The 22,490-nt window shown below is 37.4% G+C and overlaps 3 protein-coding genes across 5 annotated transcripts; 1 reads left to right on the top strand and 2 right to left on the bottom strand.

Moving 5' to 3' along the window:
- Positions 1-134: 134 nt before the first annotated feature.
- Positions 135-6,384, bottom strand: LOC113664272 (uncharacterized). Its single transcript, XM_027179868.2, has 7 exons — positions 5,806-6,384; positions 4,153-4,236; positions 3,539-3,810; positions 2,573-2,710; positions 1,933-1,988; positions 1,321-1,457; positions 135-1,082 (listed from the first exon to the last, which is right to left on the bottom strand). The coding sequence occupies exons 1-7, from the start codon at positions 6,125-6,127 to the stop codon at positions 808-810; spliced, it is 1,284 nt and encodes a 427-aa protein (XP_027035669.2). The 5' UTR covers positions 6,128-6,384; the 3' UTR covers positions 135-807.
- Positions 6,385-10,737: 4,353 nt separating this feature from the next.
- Positions 10,738-16,151, top strand: LOC149039258 (uncharacterized). Its single transcript, XM_089183933.1, has 3 exons — positions 10,738-10,773; positions 11,327-11,411; positions 15,530-16,151. Exon 3 carries the CDS (start codon positions 15,530-15,532, stop codon positions 15,899-15,901), a length of 372 nt encoding a protein of 123 aa, XP_089040059.1. The 5' UTR covers positions 10,738-10,773; positions 11,327-11,411; the 3' UTR covers positions 15,902-16,151.
- LOC149039259 (uncharacterized) lies at positions 12,245-22,237 on the bottom strand. Of its 3 annotated transcripts, none has more exons than XM_089183931.1 (3): positions 21,831-22,230; positions 20,764-21,073; positions 12,245-12,324 (listed from the first exon to the last, which is right to left on the bottom strand). In XM_089183931.1, the coding sequence occupies exons 2-3, from the start codon at positions 21,071-21,073 to the stop codon at positions 12,260-12,262; spliced, it is 375 nt and encodes a 124-aa protein (XP_089040057.1). In that variant the 5' UTR covers positions 21,831-22,230; the 3' UTR covers positions 12,245-12,259. The 3 variants fall into 3 exon arrangements, with proteins under 3 accessions (XP_089040057.1, XP_089040055.1, XP_089040056.1); XM_089183929.1 differs by lacking the exon at positions 12,245-12,324 and adding an exon at positions 16,306-16,579 and having other exon boundaries at positions 21,831-22,237; XM_089183930.1 differs by lacking the exon at positions 12,245-12,324 and adding an exon at positions 17,788-18,569 and having other exon boundaries at positions 21,831-22,235.
- Between the last annotated feature and the right edge of the window lie 253 nt (positions 22,238-22,490).

Here is a 22,490-nt window from a genome sequence, read left to right on the forward strand (position 1 = left end):
TGCGCAGTTTTACTTTCTGGTACATCTTTTTTACTGTTGAAAACTGCCATGTGATTGAATTTCTAAATATTATGTGTACGTTTTTACCCAACAAAACTTCCTCTTTCGTATCTTAAAAAAACATTTTCCGAGCGTTCAGTGTAAGGGAATGTTTTTTTTTATACATTTGAGGTAATATTTTAGTAGTTGCATTAACTAAGTTGAAGCTCCAAATGCACTTTCGCATTGAAGTTTATACTGCAGTTGGGTATTGCTTACCCCGTATCGTGTGTTACCAGTAATTGCTTATCGATGATTTCTTTGCTCTCGTCACTTGCAGGGACGACTCGCGAGATTAGCTCAACCTTTCTTATTTTAATTATTATTTCATACTTCATCGCTCCAGGATGGTTTACTGGGTTTGTTGAATCGTCTCGAATTATCTGAGCCCATCTGGTTTCAGAAGAAGTTATCTCAACAAGGAGAATGATTACTTAATGATAAAGCGGGATTGCCATAGATACCTCTATATAAAGTTGATGTATGTTCGCCAATACTGCGCCAATACTGGACGCCCCTGCGTACTCTCCCTTAACCCTTGAAAAAGGGTGAGCAAAAACGTGAAAAGCATTACACACTAAAGTCAAACCACCAACTTCCCAAGTTCATCATACTTCCTGGTTATTTCCGTTTTGCTAGTAAACGACTTACACCTCAATTCTCCAAAGGTGGCGATTTATGGAGTATGTGACTCACGCGGACATATATCTCTCTTTTGTCATTTTTGAATGCGTTTCGCCCTAGGCATCACGCATCACGCATCACGCATCACGAGGTTAAAATGTACTTCATTTTTTGTAAAGTCACATAAACATCATCCTCAGACACCTGGTGATGAAGAACCACTCGTATTGTTCCTTTTCGAGCGGTCAAAATTCTAACTGCTATTCTTGTTTCCGTTGGTTCGTCATCAGATACCATGAGCATGCGTTTGGAAAGTTCTATGGGTGAGATTGTGGGATGGTTGACACTGAAGTACACCATGTTGGTCTCCACGCTCTTAAGATCTACATCCAGTCCAAGATCTTTCATTTCGTGAATTCCTGTAGAAACAGAAATGATAAGGATGGTAAATCTGAACTGATTTCTCGAAAACTTCCATTAGATGGTCCATAACGCCCAGTGCGCGCTTTTGTAGAATAGAAACTTTAAAAAAATGCGGGATCGGGGGAGGAGGTTGGTTGACTTGATTTTCGGCCATTATGGCAGTCTGGGTAGTGTGAGACTTGCAGGGCTTAAAAGTTACCCCAGGGGCTTTGGAAGATGAAATACAATACTGACCTTTAGCAAAAATCTGTGCATTAGCATGGTCTCTTTTAAGTTTTGGAACTATGTTATCTAATGCATAAATCCCTGCAGCAGCTAATACACCAGCTTGTCTCATTCCACCCCCAAGAACTTTCCTGTGACGCAGGCACCTGTTAAATGAATTTGGTGACTTTTGTCAAATTTAGAACCTTTTTTTTTGGGTACATGTGTAATTTTTTCCTTTATAGCATGACATGCAACTAGTGCAAATAAAAAGCTACAACGACATTTAAAACCAACTCCTCTCATCACCAATGACACCAGATTCATTGATAAATACAGCTGAATAAAAAATATAAAAGAAAAATTATTTCCTCTCTGATAGAATAGGAACATGTTTTGAAGTTAAGAGACTGACTGCAATCCAAGGTCTTCACTAATTCCTGAATTCTCATCAAATTCTTTAATTCTTCATTTCACTGGGTGAATATAAAGTAATTTGGAGCGGGATATGACTAGTTTAACTTAGCTAGTTTATCAAAAAGGAGTTCTAGGCTCTTTAGTACCACATCATGCACTCATCTTCATCACTTGGAATTTTTCCTTTCAGTAAAAGTTCAGTTACTATCATGTTTGATGCTTTACCTTGAAATGAAATCTTTATCTCCAGTTATTACTGAGCCAACAGGAGCCCCCAGACCCTACATGAAATGTAAACAAAATTAGAACTAAACAACCTTTCATTGCATAAACCTTAAAACTCTCAGATGTGATTGACAAATAATGCAACCTTGTAATTCCAATATGCCATCTTACAAACAGGTAATGAAAACAAATTGAGGGTGTTACTTTGAATGTGAGATCAAATTCTCTTTTCTAAGTTACAAGGAAATTTATATTATAGCAAAAAGTACATAGAGGGAAATACATGCACTAACTGGATTGTGGGAGTTTAAAGGGGCTAACTCAACAATCAGCAAGTGAGGGAAATGGTGAAATCCTGTCATATATCTTAAAAAACCAAGAACCCATCTGTAATCCAAGAATGGAGGTACATGTCTCTGGGATATAAAGAAAGTAAATTTGTTATTAGATTCATTTTCTTTCTTCACTCACCTAAATCAAACACTGCAATGTACAATATAGTTGCAGTATTGCAGAATAAAATGAACACTTCATGACTTCAAGAAGACAAAAAATTGTAATCACCGTGGAGCAATCAAACCTTGTATTTAGAAAATTCATGCAAAACAAAACAACATTCACCAACAGAATATATTGTTACCTTTGAAAGACAGAAAGTGACAGAATCAACATGCTTAGTGACCTGTGCCACAGGAACACCAAGGGCTGTAGCAGCATTGAAGAGTCTTGCACCATCCATATGAACCTTAAGGTTGTGTTTTGCAGCAACATCTTTTAGCTGATAACATAATTATTCAGGTTGATTCATTGAAAGTGGTAATGTAGGTTGAGAATGAGCCTCCCTCTCTCAAGAGTACTGCTGCTACAGGTGAACCCTTTACACCCTAACATCAGTACACACATTTTCCACACTGTTCTCTGTACAATTCCTAAGGCCCTGACAAGGAGAATTTGTTTAACAATCAGGAGCTTTTTCATTTCCTTGATTCTTGTGACCTCAATGTTTGATTCAGGGGTGATTTTGGAAGGAGAAATTAGAAGCTGGTCACTCTTAGGGTTTAAAGGGTTAAAATTCCTTTGCTATACATCAATCAGTGTGCCTAATAAAACCATCAAAACTCTCTTTAAGATGGCAGTTGTGGAAAGCGAGCACCTCTACAGGCTACTTGGACAACAACCCTATTTGATTTCCATGTATGAGTCTATTCGTAACTTCCATTATACAGTATGTACCTTTTACCTCACCCTGTTACAGACTACTGTCTAATAATAAAAGGAAAATTCTATCCTAACCATCAACGTGAAATTCAAAATTAATTCTTTCAATGCTTACTATTATAAATTCAGAGTGCTTTCTCATCTGCAGATTTTTTGCATATAAAAAGAAAGAAGTACTGGGATAAGTAAATTGACAATTGATGCCTCTCCTCACTGTCTCTTTAATTATAGAAGAAAATCATGTTCCAGTTTCTTAAAGGTACAAAACAGTTATGGTAAACTATTGTATGATACTGTAAAAGTTGAGAAGATTCACTTGAAACAACATAAAATCCCACCTTTTTCTTAACTACAATTAAAAAAGATAGAATCGTAATGCTGATTATACCTTTTGTAAATATTTCAATGACAACACCCTGCCTCCGCTAGCATTATGTGTCTGTTCAACACAAATCAAACGGCTAGATGGCAGATGTGCATTTCCTTGTGAACGCACTTTTTTCTCTACGTCTGCCAAGTCCAATGTACCATCAACATTAGTGTTCACCTGCCTTGAATGAACACCAGCCAATTGTGCGACTCCACCCTGCTCCCATAATATGATGTGAGCCATGTCACCAACAAGCATCTCATCTCCTCGACCAGGACAGTGCCCCATTACTGAAAGATGAGGTTATGACAAAAATAATATTTACCCTACATGTAGTTATCAATAATTAACAAATTTGCCAGGTGAAGGTGACACTAATACCAAAAGTACACAATCCTCCCTTCAGTTGTATTGGCTTTTGCTAAGCCATTGGCCTTGTTACTGCTATTTTAAAAAACAATTTTGGGAGAGGTCTGTTTAATGTCAAAAGCCTGATCATCCAAAAGGTTTAGGTTAATATCGTACAAAATTTCCAAAGCAACAAAACTGTTTTCCTGCATAAACTCATTTCCAAAACAGGTCTGCTCCATAAATAAATAAGCTGGTAAATAGTAAACTTGTTAAAAAATTACCTGATATCAAATTCCCCATTGTTCCACTGGGTACAAATAGGGCAGCTTCTTTACCAGTCAGATCTGCTGCCTTGGCCTGTAGTTCTAATGAAAAAATGAAAAAAAATTCCTGAGAACCTACACAGAGACTGTTTTAAATGATGGCGACCATCATCTATTATCTATAGTACTATTTAATACTTACTTTTAGAGAACTATCAAAGTATATACATTTACATGCAAGTGTCTTGTATGTTACCCAACCACCATTACAAGTAACCATTTAGGATCAGTCTAACTATCAACTTTTATAAAGGCACATCATGCACTTGCATGCAAATACAATAACATCTCAAGCCAGAATCAAATCTGAACTACTTGTTCAATACCCTGCTCACTAACAAGATAAATAAAATATATCAAATTAAATTTAAATGAAAAGCCTAAAAGAGCAGTAACACAGCTGTCACCAAATGGGTTCAATAGAATCAGTGTCATAAATGTTTAAATAAAATGTTTTTCTATAAAGGCCACAATCAATAGTTCTCATAAAGTGTAGGTATGATTCATGGACTAGAATGGAGCATCAAAAGCCTGCAAATAATTTTTGATAAAAAGGTGGTCTTTTGTCTGACTAAGGACCAAGAGGTCAGTCTGGTTGGACAAAAAATTTTTTTATCAGCATGTGGAATTTGAATTCTAGAGAGAGGAATCTATTAACATATTTTGACACACTTCAACATCTTTAATCTCCATTTTAGCCTACAAAATGCGCCGCCATGCAGCCAGACAAAGTGAGTATAACATTTCTTTAAATGTTTTTCAGAATATTTCACTGACACATAATGTGTGAGGAGGGAGGGAAGGCAGTTTACTTGCTCGGCAGACAGAGATTTCATTAGATGGAGGAGAAGAACAATAACAACAACATTAGAGACTTGAAAACTGATTGAAATTTACTTTGAGACCCTTTCTAAAAAAATTTCACTTCCTGTGGAGGTCTTGTTGCATAATTAGATCTATTACATGATGTGCGGCACTCAACTATTTTGATACTATCTCGTGAGTGGACACCCTTGGAAATTGGAAAAAGTGTCTGTTAGTAGAGCTGTTGACCTAAGAGAATTATGGGCACCAAAGAAAAATTGGGTGGATATCTGAGAGGATGCTAATGGGAAAAAAGAGGAAAGTAGAGCATGACAAAGTGGCTATAGCACCGACACACACGTAAATGTTAGGTTGGACTCTTGTTGAAGTCAAACAAATTGGACAAGTAGTTTTCCCTTGGACGATCGAGATTTCACAAAACTGATCCCGCTGTTCTGTTGCCCTGTCAAAGGTCACATACGGGTTCGTTACCACATGGATACACTTTTTGCTGACGTGCTGCACGCTTGAGTAGATGTTCAGATTATGGAAACAGAAAACATAACAAATCGACCGTTCCATATCTCGGCTGCCTGCTGCAACTTAAATAACTTCCTCATTATATCCGACATTTATGGCGAGATTGTCCGACCCGGCCAAGCTTTTGCTTGTCAAATCCAGAAATTTACCGAATATTTGTCCGGTAATCGGCCTTACCTAATCCTAACCCCAAGCTACGTTCTACTCAAGCCGCCATATAAAGTCATTCTCTCCATTAGAAAAATAAAATGAAAATAAAATACAAACCATTCACTGTCGGATCTTCTCCATAGACATCGTCGCCAACTTGTGCGGTAGACATTGCAGCCCTCATTTCATCAGTGGGTCTAGTCACTGTGTCACTTCTCAAATCAATCACTGGAACTCCAGACCGCTCCTCACCAACTCCACTAGCATACAAACTGCTTAAGTACCTTCGTGTCACGATACATTCCCCATAATTGCCGATCTGAAGTTGTTTGCGAAAATTTCTCTTTAATAAACTCGATTGAGAGAAGAACAAAGATCTCGAAAATGGTTTTAAACCTAATATAGTTCTTAAGCTTTGATATACCGCCATCGTTGGCATAGGATGAGTCTTCTGCTGTCAGGGTAAAAGGCATGATGGGAACTCGTGTTTTCGCGGGTGACATGACATAAGTTTCTCTACTGATTTTACAGTAGATTCTTCATGGTCTATCAATATTCTGTAGCGGAAAAGAGGCAGTTGTTCCCAATGACTGCACGCGTGTTGGAAGTTCCTTTGGCTCAGCACAGTTGGCCTACGCGGGCGATAGTTTCGTCGCGTTTTTGATTTAACTGTGATGCCATGCGAATTTTTCGAAAATTTTATTTTCATTTACATTGGTAACTTGTATAAACTCGTAACACTGGTTATTTATGGACGAAAATTTTGATTAGGGACAAAAACCTTGGGAAATAACCTTTTCTTGTTTCCAATCGGGAATAAACATCTTAAAATATTGCTTGAGCGTCAAACACTGAAAAATAAAAATCAATGGATGAATCCTTCGAGTCTAACTGGACTAACGACAAAGGCTATTTAGTATTGACTGCGGGAACTGAATTGTTTTAAAACCTTACCGATGTCTAGTGTTAAGTTGCCAAGCATAAAATCACTGGCCAGCATAAAAGTTGATCCCCAGATTGAACTCTTTGAAAGATCCATTCCTTGTCGCTGAAACAATCTATACCGCCGTTCACGCTATTTGACATTGGTACTTAAGTTAAGATTTGGTAACGTGAACTCAAGTTTGCTTGTAATCCCTGAAGAGCTACGATGGGACCTCCTTTTTCCAGCCTCTGAGACTGAAAACATGCTATCGGAGGCAGTTGAATCATTTCCTGAGAAAAATCTGCCGTGCCATCACCTGCATCCAAAGATAAACTAATTTGTAAGGGACTGTAATCAGCCAAAAATAGCACTTGGGCCCTTATAAATACTCCAGCAGACGCGGCAAATTTGAATTGCTGAAAAATCTTAAAAGCTCAATCAAGTCTACAGATTTCGAGGTAAGCAGCTTCTTTGAGAGTTTTTATGCGGACAAATAAAACATAACGCAGTCGATCGAGGTCGGCCGGTCACGAAAGATCCACATGCAGAGCGGCAACAGCAGAATAAAATCGAAATGTACGGAATATTGTTACCATATGTTGCTTCCACTTCAGTGAGAAAATCTAAGGTTGAACACGCATTTTGCGGCCATCTTTCTTCCTTGATCGGGTCGTTCAAAGATTTCGCCGCGCCATTGTTTGTTCAGTTCAGAAATAACACTGTCAATTGTATTTCTCTTCCTTAGAAGTCAAGGTTTTTTTTTCACTCCTTTTATCAAATTATGTATTCTAGTTTTCCTTCTTGTTTATTTGTCTGGCTGAAATATAATTCTGTCGACACAACAGCCTTTGTTGTTGGATATTTCTCGGAAAGTGTTCGTTCAAGCGTAAATATTTCGTGGAAAAGTAAACGTCTGAATGTGAAGTGTGTAAGAAAACAAATTGACTGTGATTGTTAGATAATAATCTGGTCCATTGTTTTTGAACAGATGGCTGACAAAGTCTGCGAAAAGCTTATCAACGGAAGGTCGTGGGTACGCTACACGGATGCCAATAAGATGCCACATGAGGAAGGCATCTACGTTATAGGAGTCAAGAGAAGAGGACAAAAGGCAGTCATATACCTTTACCTTGGCCTAGCCATAGATGTCCATGTGAGACTTACACAACACAAGTGTGGCGATCAAGAAATTGACCACTTTATTAAGCGCCATTTTCGACGGAATGGCGGAAAAGATCTCCGCGTTAAGTGGATTGAAGAGCCTAAACACAAGGAGACTGTTTATATCAAATGCGTTGAGAATAAGCTGGGTTATAAGTTGAACTACAACAAAATAGGTAGAGGCAACTAAAATATGGTAAAGACATGTTTTAGAGAATCGTTCGGGTAGTTTTTTTTCTTTATCTTTTCAGTTTGTGAGCTTTGAAGTTACTCAGTCATCAGGCGTTACAACACTTATACTTTAGAGTAGAAATGATTGCCATGTGTTGCTCAAAACATCTAATTTTTAGTATTCATCTCGGTGGTACAGAAAGGACATTTTAAAGTATGTAAGTTGAGCGACATAAGTTATTCACGAAATACAAATAGCATTTGTTACAAAATAGTCCCGTTTCTTTATTACTCCTACTTTAAGTCTTTCGATAGCTCTATCAAAAATTAATATTGTGAGAACGAGCAAAGTTCCGATTCGTTATGGAATTGCTTCGCTCTTACAAAAGACCTTATGTGACCACAACCATGTTTTTTCAGTTATCGAGACAATGCTAGACTGTATCACCGTGGATTACTGGATTTTGAGACCAAATGCGTCAGAGCATGGCTATTTTAATTTTTAAAAAAGTTTCTTCACCTCACGACACGCTCCTAATTAGTGCCGAGTTTTAAACAAGTTTCCCAAGCTCTCACCATCCTTGCGAGCCGGCGTTCAGTCTTTCTTCATCTCTTCCTTCCCTTTCCAAGTTTCGTTCCCCTAAACTGCCAAGAAAAAGTATCTGATCCCTGATGGTTTTGTTAAAACGACACAGATTTCCTTATTATTTCTCTGGCGAGGACTCTACAGTTTAAATGCATGTCAACTGTTACTTGGTAGGGTTGCTCGTGAAGCTCAAGGACACTGAAACAAAAATTAAGGAAACTTGACAGTCAAATATCAGGTTTAATAAGTGTGAAGTACTGCACAGACAGTATTTGGATTTTATTGCACAGACAGTATTTGAATTTTATTGCACAGACAGTATTTGAATTTTATTGCACAGACAGTATTTGAATTTTATTGCACAGACATGTATTTGAATTTTATTGCACAGACAGTATTTGAATTTCATTGCACAGACAGTATTTGTATTTCATTGCACAGAGAGTATTTGTATTTTATTGCGCAGACATTATTTGAATTTTATTGTACGGACAGTATTTGAATTTGATTGCGCAGAGAGTATTTGTATTTTATTGCACAGACAGTATTTGTATTTTATTGCACAGACAGTATTTGAATTTTATTGAACCCACGTTATGTCCTATTTCTGGGGTGACTTAATGTAAAGGCAATCCTGAAATAAGGCTGAAATTTGATAAACGAAAGAGGCTCCCCAAGTTTCGCATAGGAGTGTAGGTCAAAACATTGAAAAATAAAAATCAATGGATGAATCCATCGAGTCTGATTGGACTAACGGTAAAGGCCAGTTAGTATTGACAGTGGGAAATTGTTTTAAAACCTTAATGATGTCCAGTGGTAGTAGCCAAGCACAAAATCACTCACCAGCGTTAAGGTTTATCTCCAGATTCGGCTTTTTGGGAGGTAGGATCTGTTCCTTGTCGCTGAAACAATACCGCCACTCATGCTATTTGACATTGGCGCTTAAAATTAAGATCTGGTAACGAGAACTCAAGTTTGTTCGTAATCCCTGAAGAGCTACGATCGGAGCTCCTTTCCAATCTAATCCAGAAGATCGACATCCGTCTCCTTTGCTAATTGAGTGAAAAAGATATTGAGGTCAACAAATCAAAATAATTGAGAAGATACTTAAATCAAAAGAAATTAATCGTTCACTCAGTGACCAGTTACGAGAAAAATAGGTCTGAAAGATCTAGAGAGGGCAAGCTGCCAATGAATAGACAGAGACACATAGCAATTCACGACCTTTTATTATCCAAATGTAACGCGCACAACAAAATCTGCCAGAAAACAATTTTTTTTCTTCAACTTAATATATTCAAACTATTGGCAATTATTTTGTTAGACAGAATGCTTCGCTTGAAATCATACATGTAGCATGCAGAAAATATCAATTTCAGACAAGTTCAAAGTTAAAACCCTTTGTCTTGAGTACACTCGCAATATTGCACCTTGTCGTCGCAGTCATTTACTAAAATATACGAGTTTTTCAGCCGTCGAGACTGGAAACATGCTATCGGAGGAGGTTGCATCATCCCTTGATGTAAAGATGAACAACTTTGTAAGGGATATTTCCCTTATTTGTTTCTTGCCAACCAAAAGTTGACATGACGTGTGTTTATATTTCTGAGGCTTCGGCGCCAACATTCAAATCGGCGAAGAAGCAAACAACGTAGAGTTACTTGAGTTTAAAGTATGATATTTCCGTCTGATCTTAACTTCTACTCCTTGTTCTCGATCTCGCTCTCGTTATTTTTCTCCTCTTTCCTCAAATATGTATTTTGTTCACTGAACATCTTTATGGATTTAAGGCACTGAGTCTGAATAACTCTTATGGAATCAATATTCAAAGTGAACAGTTGGGACGGCTTAAGCGCATTAAACTTCGTGTCTACACAAATTTTGTCTTCATTTTGAAATATTCCGAATGAGAGCCTACTACAGTGATCTCATCAAAAATTCCAACCAAGAGACTGTCCATCAATCATTGGTGGGTTGGAAGATTTTTTTCTAATCAGGTCGAATATGAAGTTTCTGAGAGAATAATCATTGTGATCATTTCTTAGAAAAGCGATATCAAATATTCAACGATAAAGGTCAGTTACGGGAAAGTCACTTTCATTTCCAGCCAATAATACTCGAGATGCTGTAATAAAAGAGTTTTCTCATTGGTCAGCCAACTCAGTTTCATTTTCATAAAAAGAAGTGTTATATATTCAGTCACGCACTCTGAAAAAGTACAAACACAGACTAAGGGAGTGAGGTAAGCTTCAAGATAATATAAGCTTTGGTTTACTTTTGGGTCACTGTCGTTCATTTGGGCGGGAAATAAATGATTCTCCGTTCAGGAGGAAAGCAGCAAGCTCTAAATTTGCGCAGTTAGGCTATGTTTGTAGATTTGGCGGAAATATTTATCGATAATTAGGGCAATGATGCCATGTCTGATACGCAAGAAAACTTTCTCGATTGACAAAACTTATAAAGCGTGATATCTGCACAGATTTACCTGGACGTTTGCATTATTTTTGCGCGAACGTCTGAAATTTTTTGTGGAAACACGAGCTTGTTTCAAGAATATTGAATCAACACTGAGCGTTATTCGTTCGTTAGATTTAGGCGCCAAAATTTGTAGTCCTCTAACCACTCTGACTGATTTATCTATTTCTGTTATGAAGATTGAACGGCGCTAAAGTGGGAGTTCGAGGTTCCTAAGCACCGTGAAGTCATTTTGTTTACTTTTGCATAGGTCATATTCATAGACAGTAATTCATATGAGGCTCCATAACGATAGATTGACTTTTATTTGCTTAAAAAAGGACTACAAGCTGCGGTGTATTCAAGAACAAAGGCATAAACGAAGGGAGAAACAGTACAAGACTTGGGAAAAGAAAACGATCCGAAGTAAGTTGGGATACCGCAAAATATTAAGGCAACAACTTCTTAAAAGTTGAACCCAGTTTATCACAACTGTCTGTAAAACTATAAAATAGCTTTCCCTGTAGGTTTAGTTCAGCATTATTGATTAACGTAACCCAAGACACTCTAAAAATGTGACACAAGCTAAACTGATTTCGCTGATTTTTATCCTTTTTCTACTGCGATCACAATGATTATATTAAACTTCAGCTAAAACCTTTGACGCATGAAAGACGGACTTGCAATTCGAAGACAGTGTACTTAAGTACTTATAGCAGTAAAATAAGCAGCTTTTAGCCCTTTTTTAAACAAATAAAACTAAATCTATCGTTATAGAGCCTCATATGAATTACTGTCTATGAATATATGACCTATGCAAAAGTAAACAAAATGACTTCATGGTGCTTAGGAACCTCGAAGGCCAAATCTGATAGTCAATTTTCTTGTGAAAGACGGAATCACCAACGGTGACTTTCTACTCATTGACAAGCTTTAAAACTTAGACCTTGTAAATCTTCTCTTCTGAGCCATTAGCTCGTGAATTTGAACTCTTTATCTTCTAACCACTTCCATATTAAAAGAGAAACCACGTGTATTTCATTAGAAAAACGTTTCACTTCCGATTCTAATTCCCCACCCCAGCCAGACAAGGTTCAAGTTTCCGCCCCCACCCCCCGGAACACACAACAGTCGAATGCCCATGGGTTGCCTGGGGTGGATGTCAAAGCTACCAATTGATCAGTGCATATAACCTTTCTTTGTATCTTCTGAAACCTTATGTTTGAAAACGAACTCGACCAAACAAAGCCCTCACGCCCTCGAACTAATAAACTTCATACAGTTCCCATTATTTGTCGAGGAGACGTTGACATATTGAAGAAACCATCTTTTCGTAAATCTTCATAACAGAAATAGATAAATCCGTTAGAATGGTGAGAGGACTACAAATTTTGGCGCCTAAATCTAACGGACGAGTAACACTCAACGTCGATTCAAAATTATTGAAACAAGCTCGTGTTTTCACAAAAAATTTCAGATAGTTCGCGCAAAAATACTGAAAACGTCTCAGTGAACCAGTGTGGATATTACGCTCAATGAGTTTTTCCTACGGAGAACATTATGGCAACATTACCGTAATTATCGCTAAATATTTCCGCCAAAAACTTTTTCACAACATTGAAGCTAATACCTATGCATGGATAGACAGAAATCTACAAACATAGCCTAGCTGCGCAAATTTACAGTTTGCTGCTCTTCTCCTGAACGGAGAATCATTTGTTTCCCGCCCAAATTAACGACAGAGGCCCAAAAGTAAATCAAAGATTAAATCATCTTGAAGCTTACCTCACACCCTTAGTCTGTGTTTGTACTTTTTCAGAGTGCGCGACTGAACATGTAACACTTCCTTTATGAAAATGAAACTGTGTTGGCTGACCAATGAGAAAACTCTTTTATGACAGCATCTTGAGTATTATTGGCTGGAAAGTAAAGGGACTTTCCCGTAACTGACCTTTATCGTTGAATATTTGATATCGCTTTTCTAAGAAATGGTCACAATGATTATTTTTTCACAAACTACATATTCGACCTAATTAGAAAAAAATCTTCCAATCTACCAATGATTGATGGTCAGTCTTAATGCGCTTAAGTCGTCCCAACTGTTCACTTTGAATGTTTATCCCGTAATAGCTATTCAGACTCAGTGCATTAAATCCATCAAGATGTTCAATGAACAAAATACATATTCGAGGAAAGAGGAGAACAATGACGAGAGTGAGATCGAGAACAAGGAGTAGAAGTTAATATCAGACGGAAATTCATGTACCTCTGCGTTGTTTGCTTCTTCGCTGATTTGAATCCTCCCGCCGAAGCCTTACTGAGAAATATAAACACCACGTCATGTCAACTTTTGGTTAACAAGAAACAAATAAGGGAAATATCCCTTACAAAGTTGTTTATCTTTACATCAAGGGATGATGCAACTTCCTCCGATGTTTCCAGTCTCGACGGCTGGAAAACTCGTATATTTTAGTAAATGACTGCGACGACAAGGTGCAATATTGCCAGTGTACTCAAGACATAGGGTTTGAACTTTGAACTTGTCTGAAGTTGATATTGTCCGCATGCTTCATGTATGATTTCAAGCTAAGCATTTTTTCTAACAAACTCATTGCCAATGGTTTGAATATATTAAGTTTAAGAACAAAAATTGTTTTCTGTCAGATTTTGTTGCGCGCGTTACATTTGGATAATAAAAGGTCGTGAATTACAATGTGTCTCTGTCTATTCATTGGCAGCTTGCCCTTTATAGATCTTTCAGACCTATTTTTTTCGTAATTGGTCACGGTGAACGATTAATTTCTTTTGATTTAAGTATCTCCTCAATTATTTTGATTTGTTGACCTCAATATCTTTTTCACTCAGTTAGCAAAGGGGACAGACGTCGATCTTCTGGATTAACCCTTTAACTCTTAGAAGTGACTAGCATCTAATTTCTCCTTACAATATCACCACTGAATCACACATTAACTTCATGAGAATAACGGAAATAATCACCAACTAAGGAAACTCTTGATTGTTAGACAAATTCTCCTTGTTAGCATCTTAGTAAATGTACAGAGAACAGTATGGAGAATATGAACACTGATGTTAGGGTGTAATGAGTCAAATTGGAAAGAGCTTCGATACTTTCGATAATTTCCCGCTTCCGGTTTTTAATTGAACTTTAAAAAAATCGAAATATAATCTAATGACATTTTTTAATTGTCAATGCTGCAAGCTCCGAAGTGGAAATTTTGAATAATTCTTTGAGTTGTTATACTCAGAATTTGTCTAATCTCAAGGAAGGGAAATTTACCTCTGAAATTGAAAGCGCTTGCACTGCAGATCAGCTTTCAGCAATTTTTAATTATCCATGCGGTAGGCTTCGAGGAATGGGTATTTTGAGCTTTCAAGCCTTCGAAAGCTACGCATATGTGTATGTATACGTATTACTCAACTTGAGTAAAACATAAATTTACAGTTTGTCTTTTTTTTTTTTTAGACCAAACATTTATTTAGACCAAAGTTTCCAATTGCGATTAATCTGCCGTTCACGTACCATCGATTTGCAGTTAAGCAATAGACCGCACGTTCTATCGATCGTTCTTTTTCTTGAGTACACTGGCAATATTGCACCTTGTTGTCGCAGTCATTCATCAAAATGTATGAATTTTCCAGCTGTTGAGAATGAAAACGTACTATCGGAGGAGGTTGCTTCATTTTCTGAGAGGAATCTGCTGTGCCAGCACTTTCAGTTTTGAATGGTAATATCCCTTGATCTAAAAATAAACAAATTTGTAAGGGATATTTCCCTTACAATAATTAGCCAAAAATAGGACATCAAGTGGTGTATAAATTTCGTAAGCTTCGGCGCGAAGATTCAAATCGGCGAAGAAGCGAACTGTGCACTTGAGCCCACATTCAGCAGACGCGGTAAATTTGAATCGCTGAAAAAAATAAAAACTCTGAATCTAATCGGCAGATTTCGAGGTAAGCAATTTTTCTTGGTCTTTCATAGCTTTTTTGAGAGTTTTTATATGGACAATCAAAACATGAACGCAGACGATTGAGGTCAGTCGCACAAGATGTACTTGCAGAGCGACCACGGCAGAATAGAATCAAAACATGAATATTATTATCAAATTTTTCTTCCACTTCATCAAGGTTTGACGCGCATCTTGCGGTCTTCTTTTTTCCTTAATGGGTCGTTCGAAGATATCAGTGTTGTACTAGAGTTTGGTCAGATGATTCCACCCAGAATTATTTCTACGAAGTCAAATCGATGGTTTCGCCGCCCTATTGTTTGTTCAGTTCAGAAATAACACTGTTAATTGTATTTCTCTTCCTTAGAAGTCAAGGTTTTCTTCTCTTCTTTTATGGAATTATGCATTCTAGTTTTCCTTCTTGTTTATTTTTCTAACTGAAATAAAAGTCTGTCGACACAAAAGCTTTTTTTGTTGGATATTTCTCGGAAAGTGTTCGTTCAAGCGTAAATATTTCGTGGAAAAGCAAACGTCTGAAATAAACAAATTGACTGAGATTCTTAAATTTTTTTTGAACAGATGGCTGACGAAGTTTGCGACGAACTTATCTACGAAAGGCCGTGGGTAAAGTACACGAAGGTTGCCAATGAGATACCTCACGAGAAAGGCATATATGTCATAGGAGTCAAGATAGAGGGAAAAAGGGACATCCAATACCTGTACCTTGGCCGATCCAAAGACGTCCATAATAGACTTGAACAACACAAAAATGGTAGACAAGAAATTGACAAGTTTGTTAAGTACCATTTTAAAGAGAATGGCGGAATAGATCTCCGCGTTAAGTGGATTGAAGAGCCCAAACCCAAGAAGAAGGAAACTCCTTACATCAACTGCGTTGAGCAAAAGCTGGGTTCTAAGTTGGAATACAACATTATAGGTAGAGGCAAGTAAATATGGTAAACAATAAATGCGTTAGAGGATCGTTCGGGCAGTTTTTTTTTATTATCTTTTGTAAGTTTAGAAGTTTCTCAGTCATCAGGTGTTAGAACACTTATACTTGAGAGTAGAAATGATTGCCATGTGTATGCACTAAACATGTAATTCACAGTATTCATCTCGGTGGTACAAAATAGACATTTTAAAGTATGTAAGTTGATCGGTATAAGTTTTTCATGAAATACAAATAGCATTTGTTACAAAATAGTCCCGTTTCTTTATTACTTCTACTCTAAGTCTTTCGATAGCTCCATCGAAAATTAGAATTTTGAAAACGAGAAAAGTTCCAATTCGTTATGGAACTGATTCGCTCTTACTAAAGACCTGATATCATCACAGCCCATGCTTTCTCAATTATCGAGACAATGCTATAACTGTATCACCGTGGATAACTGGATTGTGAAGAAAAACCTTTTGTTTTCAGCTTTGGAAGCTCTCTCAGGGTACACTTGATGACCAAATGCCTCAGAGCACGGCTATTTTAATTTAGAAAAAGCTTCTTCATCCTATGACACGCACTTATAAGTGTCAAGCTTCAAACAAGTTCCCCGAACTCTTTCCATCCTTGCACCGAGCCGGCGTTCGATCTTTCTTCATCTCTTCTTTCCCCTTCCTTGATTCTTTTCCCCAAAACTGCAAAGAAAAATGAATTTATCAAGTATCTGATCGCTGATGGTTTTGGTAAAACGACACAGATGTCCTTATTATTTCTCTGGCCAGGACTCTACCATTTAAATGCATGGTGACTGTTACTTGGTAGGGTTGCTCGTGAAGCTCAAGGACACTGAAACAAAAATTAAGGAAACGAGATAGTATAATTTGAGATAAAGGGTAGAAGTGTCAAGTACTGCACAGAAGTGACGCACACAGAGTTGAGTTTTATTGAACCCGCATTATCATGATGTCCTTTTCTGGGGTGACTTACAGTAAAAGTGATCCTGAAATAAGACTGAAATTTGATATAAGAAAGAGGCTACCCAAGCCTCGCGTAGGAAGGATATAAAAGTATTTAAAGGGTCAAAACATTGAAAAATAAATATCAAAGGATGAATCCTCCGAGTCTGATTGAAATAACGGCAAAGGCTATTTAATATTGACAGTGGGAAATTGTTTTAAACCTTAATGATGTCTTGTGTTAGTTGCCATGCATAAAATCACTCGCCAGTATTGAAGTTTATTCCAAGATTTAACTTTTTGGAAGATAGGATCCGAAGAAACAATCTCTACCACCACTCACGCAAGTTGACATTGGTGCTCAAAATCAAGATCTGGTAACGAGAACTCAAGTTTGTTTGTGATCCCTGAAGAGCTAGTATCGAAGCTCTTTCCAATTTGACTCATTACACCCTAACATCAGTGTTCATATTCTCCATACTGTTCTCTGTACATTTACTAAGATGCTAACAAGGAGAATTTGTCTAACAATCAAGAGTTTCCTTAGTTGGTGATTATTTCCGTTATTCTCATGAAGTTAATGTGTGATTCAGTGGTGATATTGTAAGGAGAAATTAGATGCTAGTCACTCCTAAGAGTTAAAGGGTTAATCCAGAAGATCGACGTCTGTCTCCTTTGCTAACTGAGTAAAAAAGATATTGAGGTCAACAAATCAAAATAATTGAGGAGATACTTAAATCAAAAGAAATTAATCGTTCACCGTGACCAATTACGAAAAAAATAGGTCTGAAAGATCTATAAAGGGCAAGCTGCCAATGAATAGACAGAGACACATTGTAATTCACGACCTTTTATTATCCAAATGTAACGCGCGCAACAAAATCTGACAGAAAACAATTTTTGTTCTTAAACTTAATATATTCAAACCATTGGCAATTAGTTTGTTAGAAAAAATGCTTAGCTTGAAATCATACATGAAGCATGCGGACAATATCAATTTCAGACAAGTTCAAAGTTCAAACACTATGTCTTGAGTACACTGGCAATATTGCACCTTGTCGTCGCAGTCATTTACTAAAATATACGAGTTTTCCAGCCGTCGAGACTGGAAACATCGGAGGAAGTTGCATCATCCCTTGATGTAAAGATAAACAACTTTGTAAGGGATATTTCCCTTATTTGTTTCTTGTTAACCAAAAGTTGACATGACGTGGTGTTTATATTTCTCGGTGAGGCTTCTGCGGGAGGATTCAAATCGGCGAAGAAGCAAACAACGCAGAGGTACATGAATTTCCGTCTGATATTAACTTCTACCCCCTGTTCTCGATCTCGCTCTCGTCATTGTTCTCCCCTTTCCTCGAATATGCATTTTGTTCATTGAACATCTTTATGGATTTAATGCACTGAGTCTGAATAGCTATTACGGGATCAACATTCAAAGTGAACAGTTGGGACGGCTTAAGCGCATTAAGACTGTCCATCAATCACTGGTAGGTTGGAAGATTTTTTTCTAATTAGGTCGAATATGTAGTTTGTGAGAAAATAATCATTGTGACCATTTCTTAAAAAAGCGATATCAAATATTCAACGATAAAGGTCAGTTACGGGAAAGTCCCTTTACTTCCCAGCCAATAATACTCAAGATGCTGTCATAAAAGAGTTTTCTCATTGGTCAGCCAACACAGTTTCATTTTCATAAAAGGAAGTGTTACATGTTCCGTCGCACACTCTGAAAAAGTACAAACACAGACTAAGGGTGTGAGGTAAGCTACAAGATGATTTAATCTTTGATTTACTTTTGGGCCTCTGTCGTTAATTTGGGCGGGAAACAAATGATTCTCCGTTCAGGAGGAAAGCAGCAAACTCTAAATTTGTGCAGCTGGGCTATGTTTGTAGATTTCTGTCTATCCATGCATAGGTATTAGCTTCAATGTTGTGAAAAAGTTTTTGGCGGAAATATTTAGCGATAATTACGGCAATGTTGCCATGCCATACGTAAGAAACGTTCTCCGTAGGCAAAACTCATAGAGCGTAATATCCACACTGGTTCACTGAGACGTTTTCAGTATTTTTGCGCGAACTATCTGAAATTTTTTGTGAAAACACGAGCTTGTTTCAATAATTTTGAATCGACGCTGAGTGTTACTCGTCCGTTAGATTTAGGCGCCAAAATTTGTAGTCCTCTCACCATTCTAACGGATTTATCTATTTCTGTTATGAAGATTTACGAAAAGATGGTTTCTTCAATATGTAAACGTCTCCTTGACAAACACTGGAAACCATATGAACTTGAAATGATACCCCAAATAGAAGGTATTTACTTGATTGGACGAACAGACCCCAGACAAGACCCCGAAGTTCTCTACGTGGGTCGCACTAATTATGTTCATCGGAAGATGGAAGAACACAAGAGGCAGGATTTGGAGATAGATACGTAAATCTTCATAACAAAGATAGATAAATCCGTCAGAGTGGTTAGAGGACTAAAAATTTTGGCGCCTAAATCTAACGAACGAGTAACGCTCAGTGTCGATTCAATATTCTTGAAGCAAGCTCGTGTTTTCACAAAAAATTACAGACGCTCGCGCAAAAATAATGCAATCGTCCAGGTGAATCTGTGCAGATATCACGCTTTATAAGTTTTGTCAATCGAGAAGGTTTTCTTGCGTATCAGGCATGGCATCATTGCCCGCGAATGTATTGCGGACAAACTTGGTTACTGGCCAAGATACCACATCCAAGATTAGGATTTATGATCAAGTTGTAGACACTGACATCCTTGACAGAAGTTCATTCTAACTTTAATGCATGATTATTCGTATTCAGTTTATATGTAACTGCGGGTCAAACACGTTCTTGTACGCAAGTTTAGTTGCTATTGCCTGGTTCTTGAATTAATTAAAGCCATTTGTTAATTATCATATTGGAGAGGAAAATTTTATTTACCAAGTTTTAGAATATCCAATTCATAGGAACTTCAATAAAACCTCAGTAAATGTAAACATATCTCTGTGTGAACTCTCGAGAATTAGAATTATACTCTTTAGCATAACCAAAGTTGTTTATTAGTTCGAGGGCGTGAGGGCTTTGTTCGGTTGAGTTCGTTTTCAAACATAAGGTTTCAGAAGATATAAAGAAAGGTTATATGCACCGATCAATTGGTGGCTTTGACATCCACCCCAGTCGTGTGTTCTGGGGGAGGGTGGGGGCGGAAACTTGAACCTTGTCTGGCTGGGGTGGGGAATTAGAATCAGAACACGTGTTTTATCTTTTAATATGGAAGTGGTTAAAGATAAAGAGTTCAAATTCACGAGCTAATGGCTCAGAAGAGAAGATTTACAAGGTCTAAGTTTTAAAGCTTGTCAATGAGTAGAAAGTCACCGTTGGTGATTCCGTCTTTTACAAGAAAGATTTGGCCTTTGAAAGATAAAAAGAAACCATCGCATCACGACAGGAATGTAATACGCGTTTGAACGGCGCTAAAGTGGGAGTTCGAGGTTCCTAAGCACCGTGAAGTCATTTTGTTTACTTTTGCATAGGTCATATTCATAGACAGTAATTCATATGAGGCTCCATAACGATAGATTGACTTTTATTTGCTTAAAAAAGGACTACAAGCTGCTTATTTTACTACTACAAGTACTTGAGTACACTGTCTTCGAATTGCAAGTCCGTATTTCATGCGTCAAAGGTTTTAGCTGAAGTTTAATTTAATCATTGTGATAGCAGTGGAAAAAGGATAAAAATCAGCGAAATCAGTTAAGCTTGTTTCACATTTTTAAAGTGTCTTGGGTTACGTTAATCAATAATGCTGACCTAAACCTACAGGGAAAGCTATTTTATAGTTTTACAGACAGTTGTGATAAACTGGGTTCAACTTTTAAGAAGTTGTTGCCTTAATATTTTGCGGTATTCCAACTTACTTCGGATCGTTTTCTTTTCCCAAGTCTTGTACTGTTTCCCCCTTGGTTTACGCCTTTGTTCTTGAATACACTCCATTCTGATGCTTTTTCTCGCAAACTCGCCGAAAACCAGCTTTATTCCCTTGTGCCCCAATGTCATTTCATGCACAAAGTTAGCCTTCCTCAGATGCAAATATCTCATGGCCCTTATTCTTCGTTCTTTATTTCCATTGCGATAGACAGCCCTTAAGTGAGATATCTTAACTGTATCAGTGAATTGACACCAGTGATTAAAACGGACAAGCTTGTTGGAATTTCGATTTGGCGGCATCTGTTGATTAAAATGCACATTTTAAATCATTTTGATAATCATCGGTTCTTTAGAAAAAGAGAGTAAAGCGTGCTTAGGCACGTGTAACCGCATGCGCCTTCTCTGACGTCCAGCGTCATTTTTCAACGAAGGATTGACGCTTGATTGGGGTGATTCAGAGTGGCTTTGAATTTTATTGCGACCGAAAGAAACCTCGAAAAAATACGAGGCTTTGAGCATCGAATGAATCAAAACTTTGTAAATGTAAAAACCAGCCAAGCGGAGAAGTTTATGCCTCCATGGGTAATTAACGAGAGAATCACTCAAGATTTCATTCGTGAAACTTGTCTGCTATGTTTTAAATTGGAGAGGATGTCCTTACGTATAGTTCTGTTATCTGAGCCGGTTTCATAGGGATTCGGGTTTTTTAGATTTGACTTTTACGAGGAAAACCACAGAGCAGCAAAAGCAATTAAGCGTTAACATTCGGGAAGATGTCTACAGGTCAAACAAGAAGTCCATCTTAAACGGAATAAATTAGTGCACCCGCTTTTAGACGCAGAGATGAAGAACAAAATTTGAAAGGTTTGCTGATCCTACCAGTCCCGTGTTTGCCGGGCTTCAATTTACGAAAGTTCATGAAATAGCTGGGTTTCTGGTTACACATCGCTTACGCCACCACGACTTGAATCGCTTCCATTTTACGTGAGTTATCATACTGAAATTCTATGGGGAATTGATTAAGGATTCAGAAAACCTTTACAGCTCGATAACTTACCTTTCGCTCAAATATCGTAAATCTGTAGTTGTTCCTTCTCAATAGAGCGTTCACGGTTATACGATTTGAACTTCGCGCGTCTTGTTTTTATTGACGCTATGACGTAATATCTTTTTTAGGTCCTCACTTAACGCTCATTCCCTCGACCAATAAAAAACTTGGATTTTAAGGTTATCAAATTTCATTGGCTATTTTCAATGGTTATTCCTATTATCATCAATTTTACGAGTAAACAATTCCTTTGTGTCTATGTTTGAGTTTTCTTTTCTTTTAAGGAAGGGAATTTCCCTATGAAATCGAAAGTGCTTGCGAGGCAAATTTTTTTGAAATGATGTACTTTCCGTAAAGTTTACTTTTCATTAAATAGGTTTGTTCAAATTTCCCGCCTCCAGTTTTTTTATTGAACTATGAAAAAATAGAAATATAATCTAATGACATTTTCTAATTTTCAATGCTTGTAAGCTCCGAAGTGGGAATCTTGAATAATTCTTTGAATGGTTATACTCAGAATGTTTTAATCTCAAGGAAGGGAAATTTACCTCTGAAATTGAAAGTGCTTGCACTGCAGATCAGTTTTCAGCAATATTTTAATTATCCATGGGGTAGGCTTCGAGGATTGGGTATTTTGAACTTTTAAGCCTTCGAGAGCTACGCATATGT

Source organism: Pocillopora damicornis, chromosome 10 (assembly GCF_964200805.1).
Source record: "Pocillopora damicornis chromosome 10, jaPocDami1.2, whole genome shotgun sequence".
NCBI classification, from domain to species: domain Eukaryota; kingdom Metazoa; phylum Cnidaria; class Anthozoa; order Scleractinia; family Pocilloporidae; genus Pocillopora; species Pocillopora damicornis.

What these genes read in the sequence shown, in the direction of transcription:
- LOC149039259 (XM_089183929.1), bottom strand. Translation starts at nt 21,073, where the DNA reads ATGCCGCCAAATCGAAATTCCAACAAGCTTGTCCGTTTTAATCACTGG. An exon ending in GGAAAAGAAAACGATCCGAA is followed by an intron (nt 16,580 to 20,763) that starts GTAAGTTGGAAT and finishes TTTTCTTTGCAG; the next exon opens with TTTTGGGGAAAAGAATCAAG.
- LOC113664272 (XM_027179868.2), bottom strand. Translation starts at nt 6,127, where the DNA reads ATGCCAACGATGGCGGTATATCAAAGCTTAAGAACTATATTAGGTTTA. An exon ending in AATGGGGAATTTGATATCAG is followed by an intron (nt 3,811 to 4,152) that starts GTAATTTTTTAA and finishes CTCATCTTTCAG; the next exon opens with TAATGGGGCACTGTCCTGGT. An exon ending in TGCACAGATTTTTGCTAAAG is followed by an intron (nt 1,083 to 1,320) that starts GTCAGTATTGTA and finishes CTGTTTCTACAG; the next exon opens with GAATTCACGAAATGAAAGAT.
- LOC149039258 (XM_089183933.1), top strand. Translation starts at nt 15,530, where the DNA reads ATGGCTGACGAAGTTTGCGACGAACTTATCTACGAAAGGCCGTGGGTA.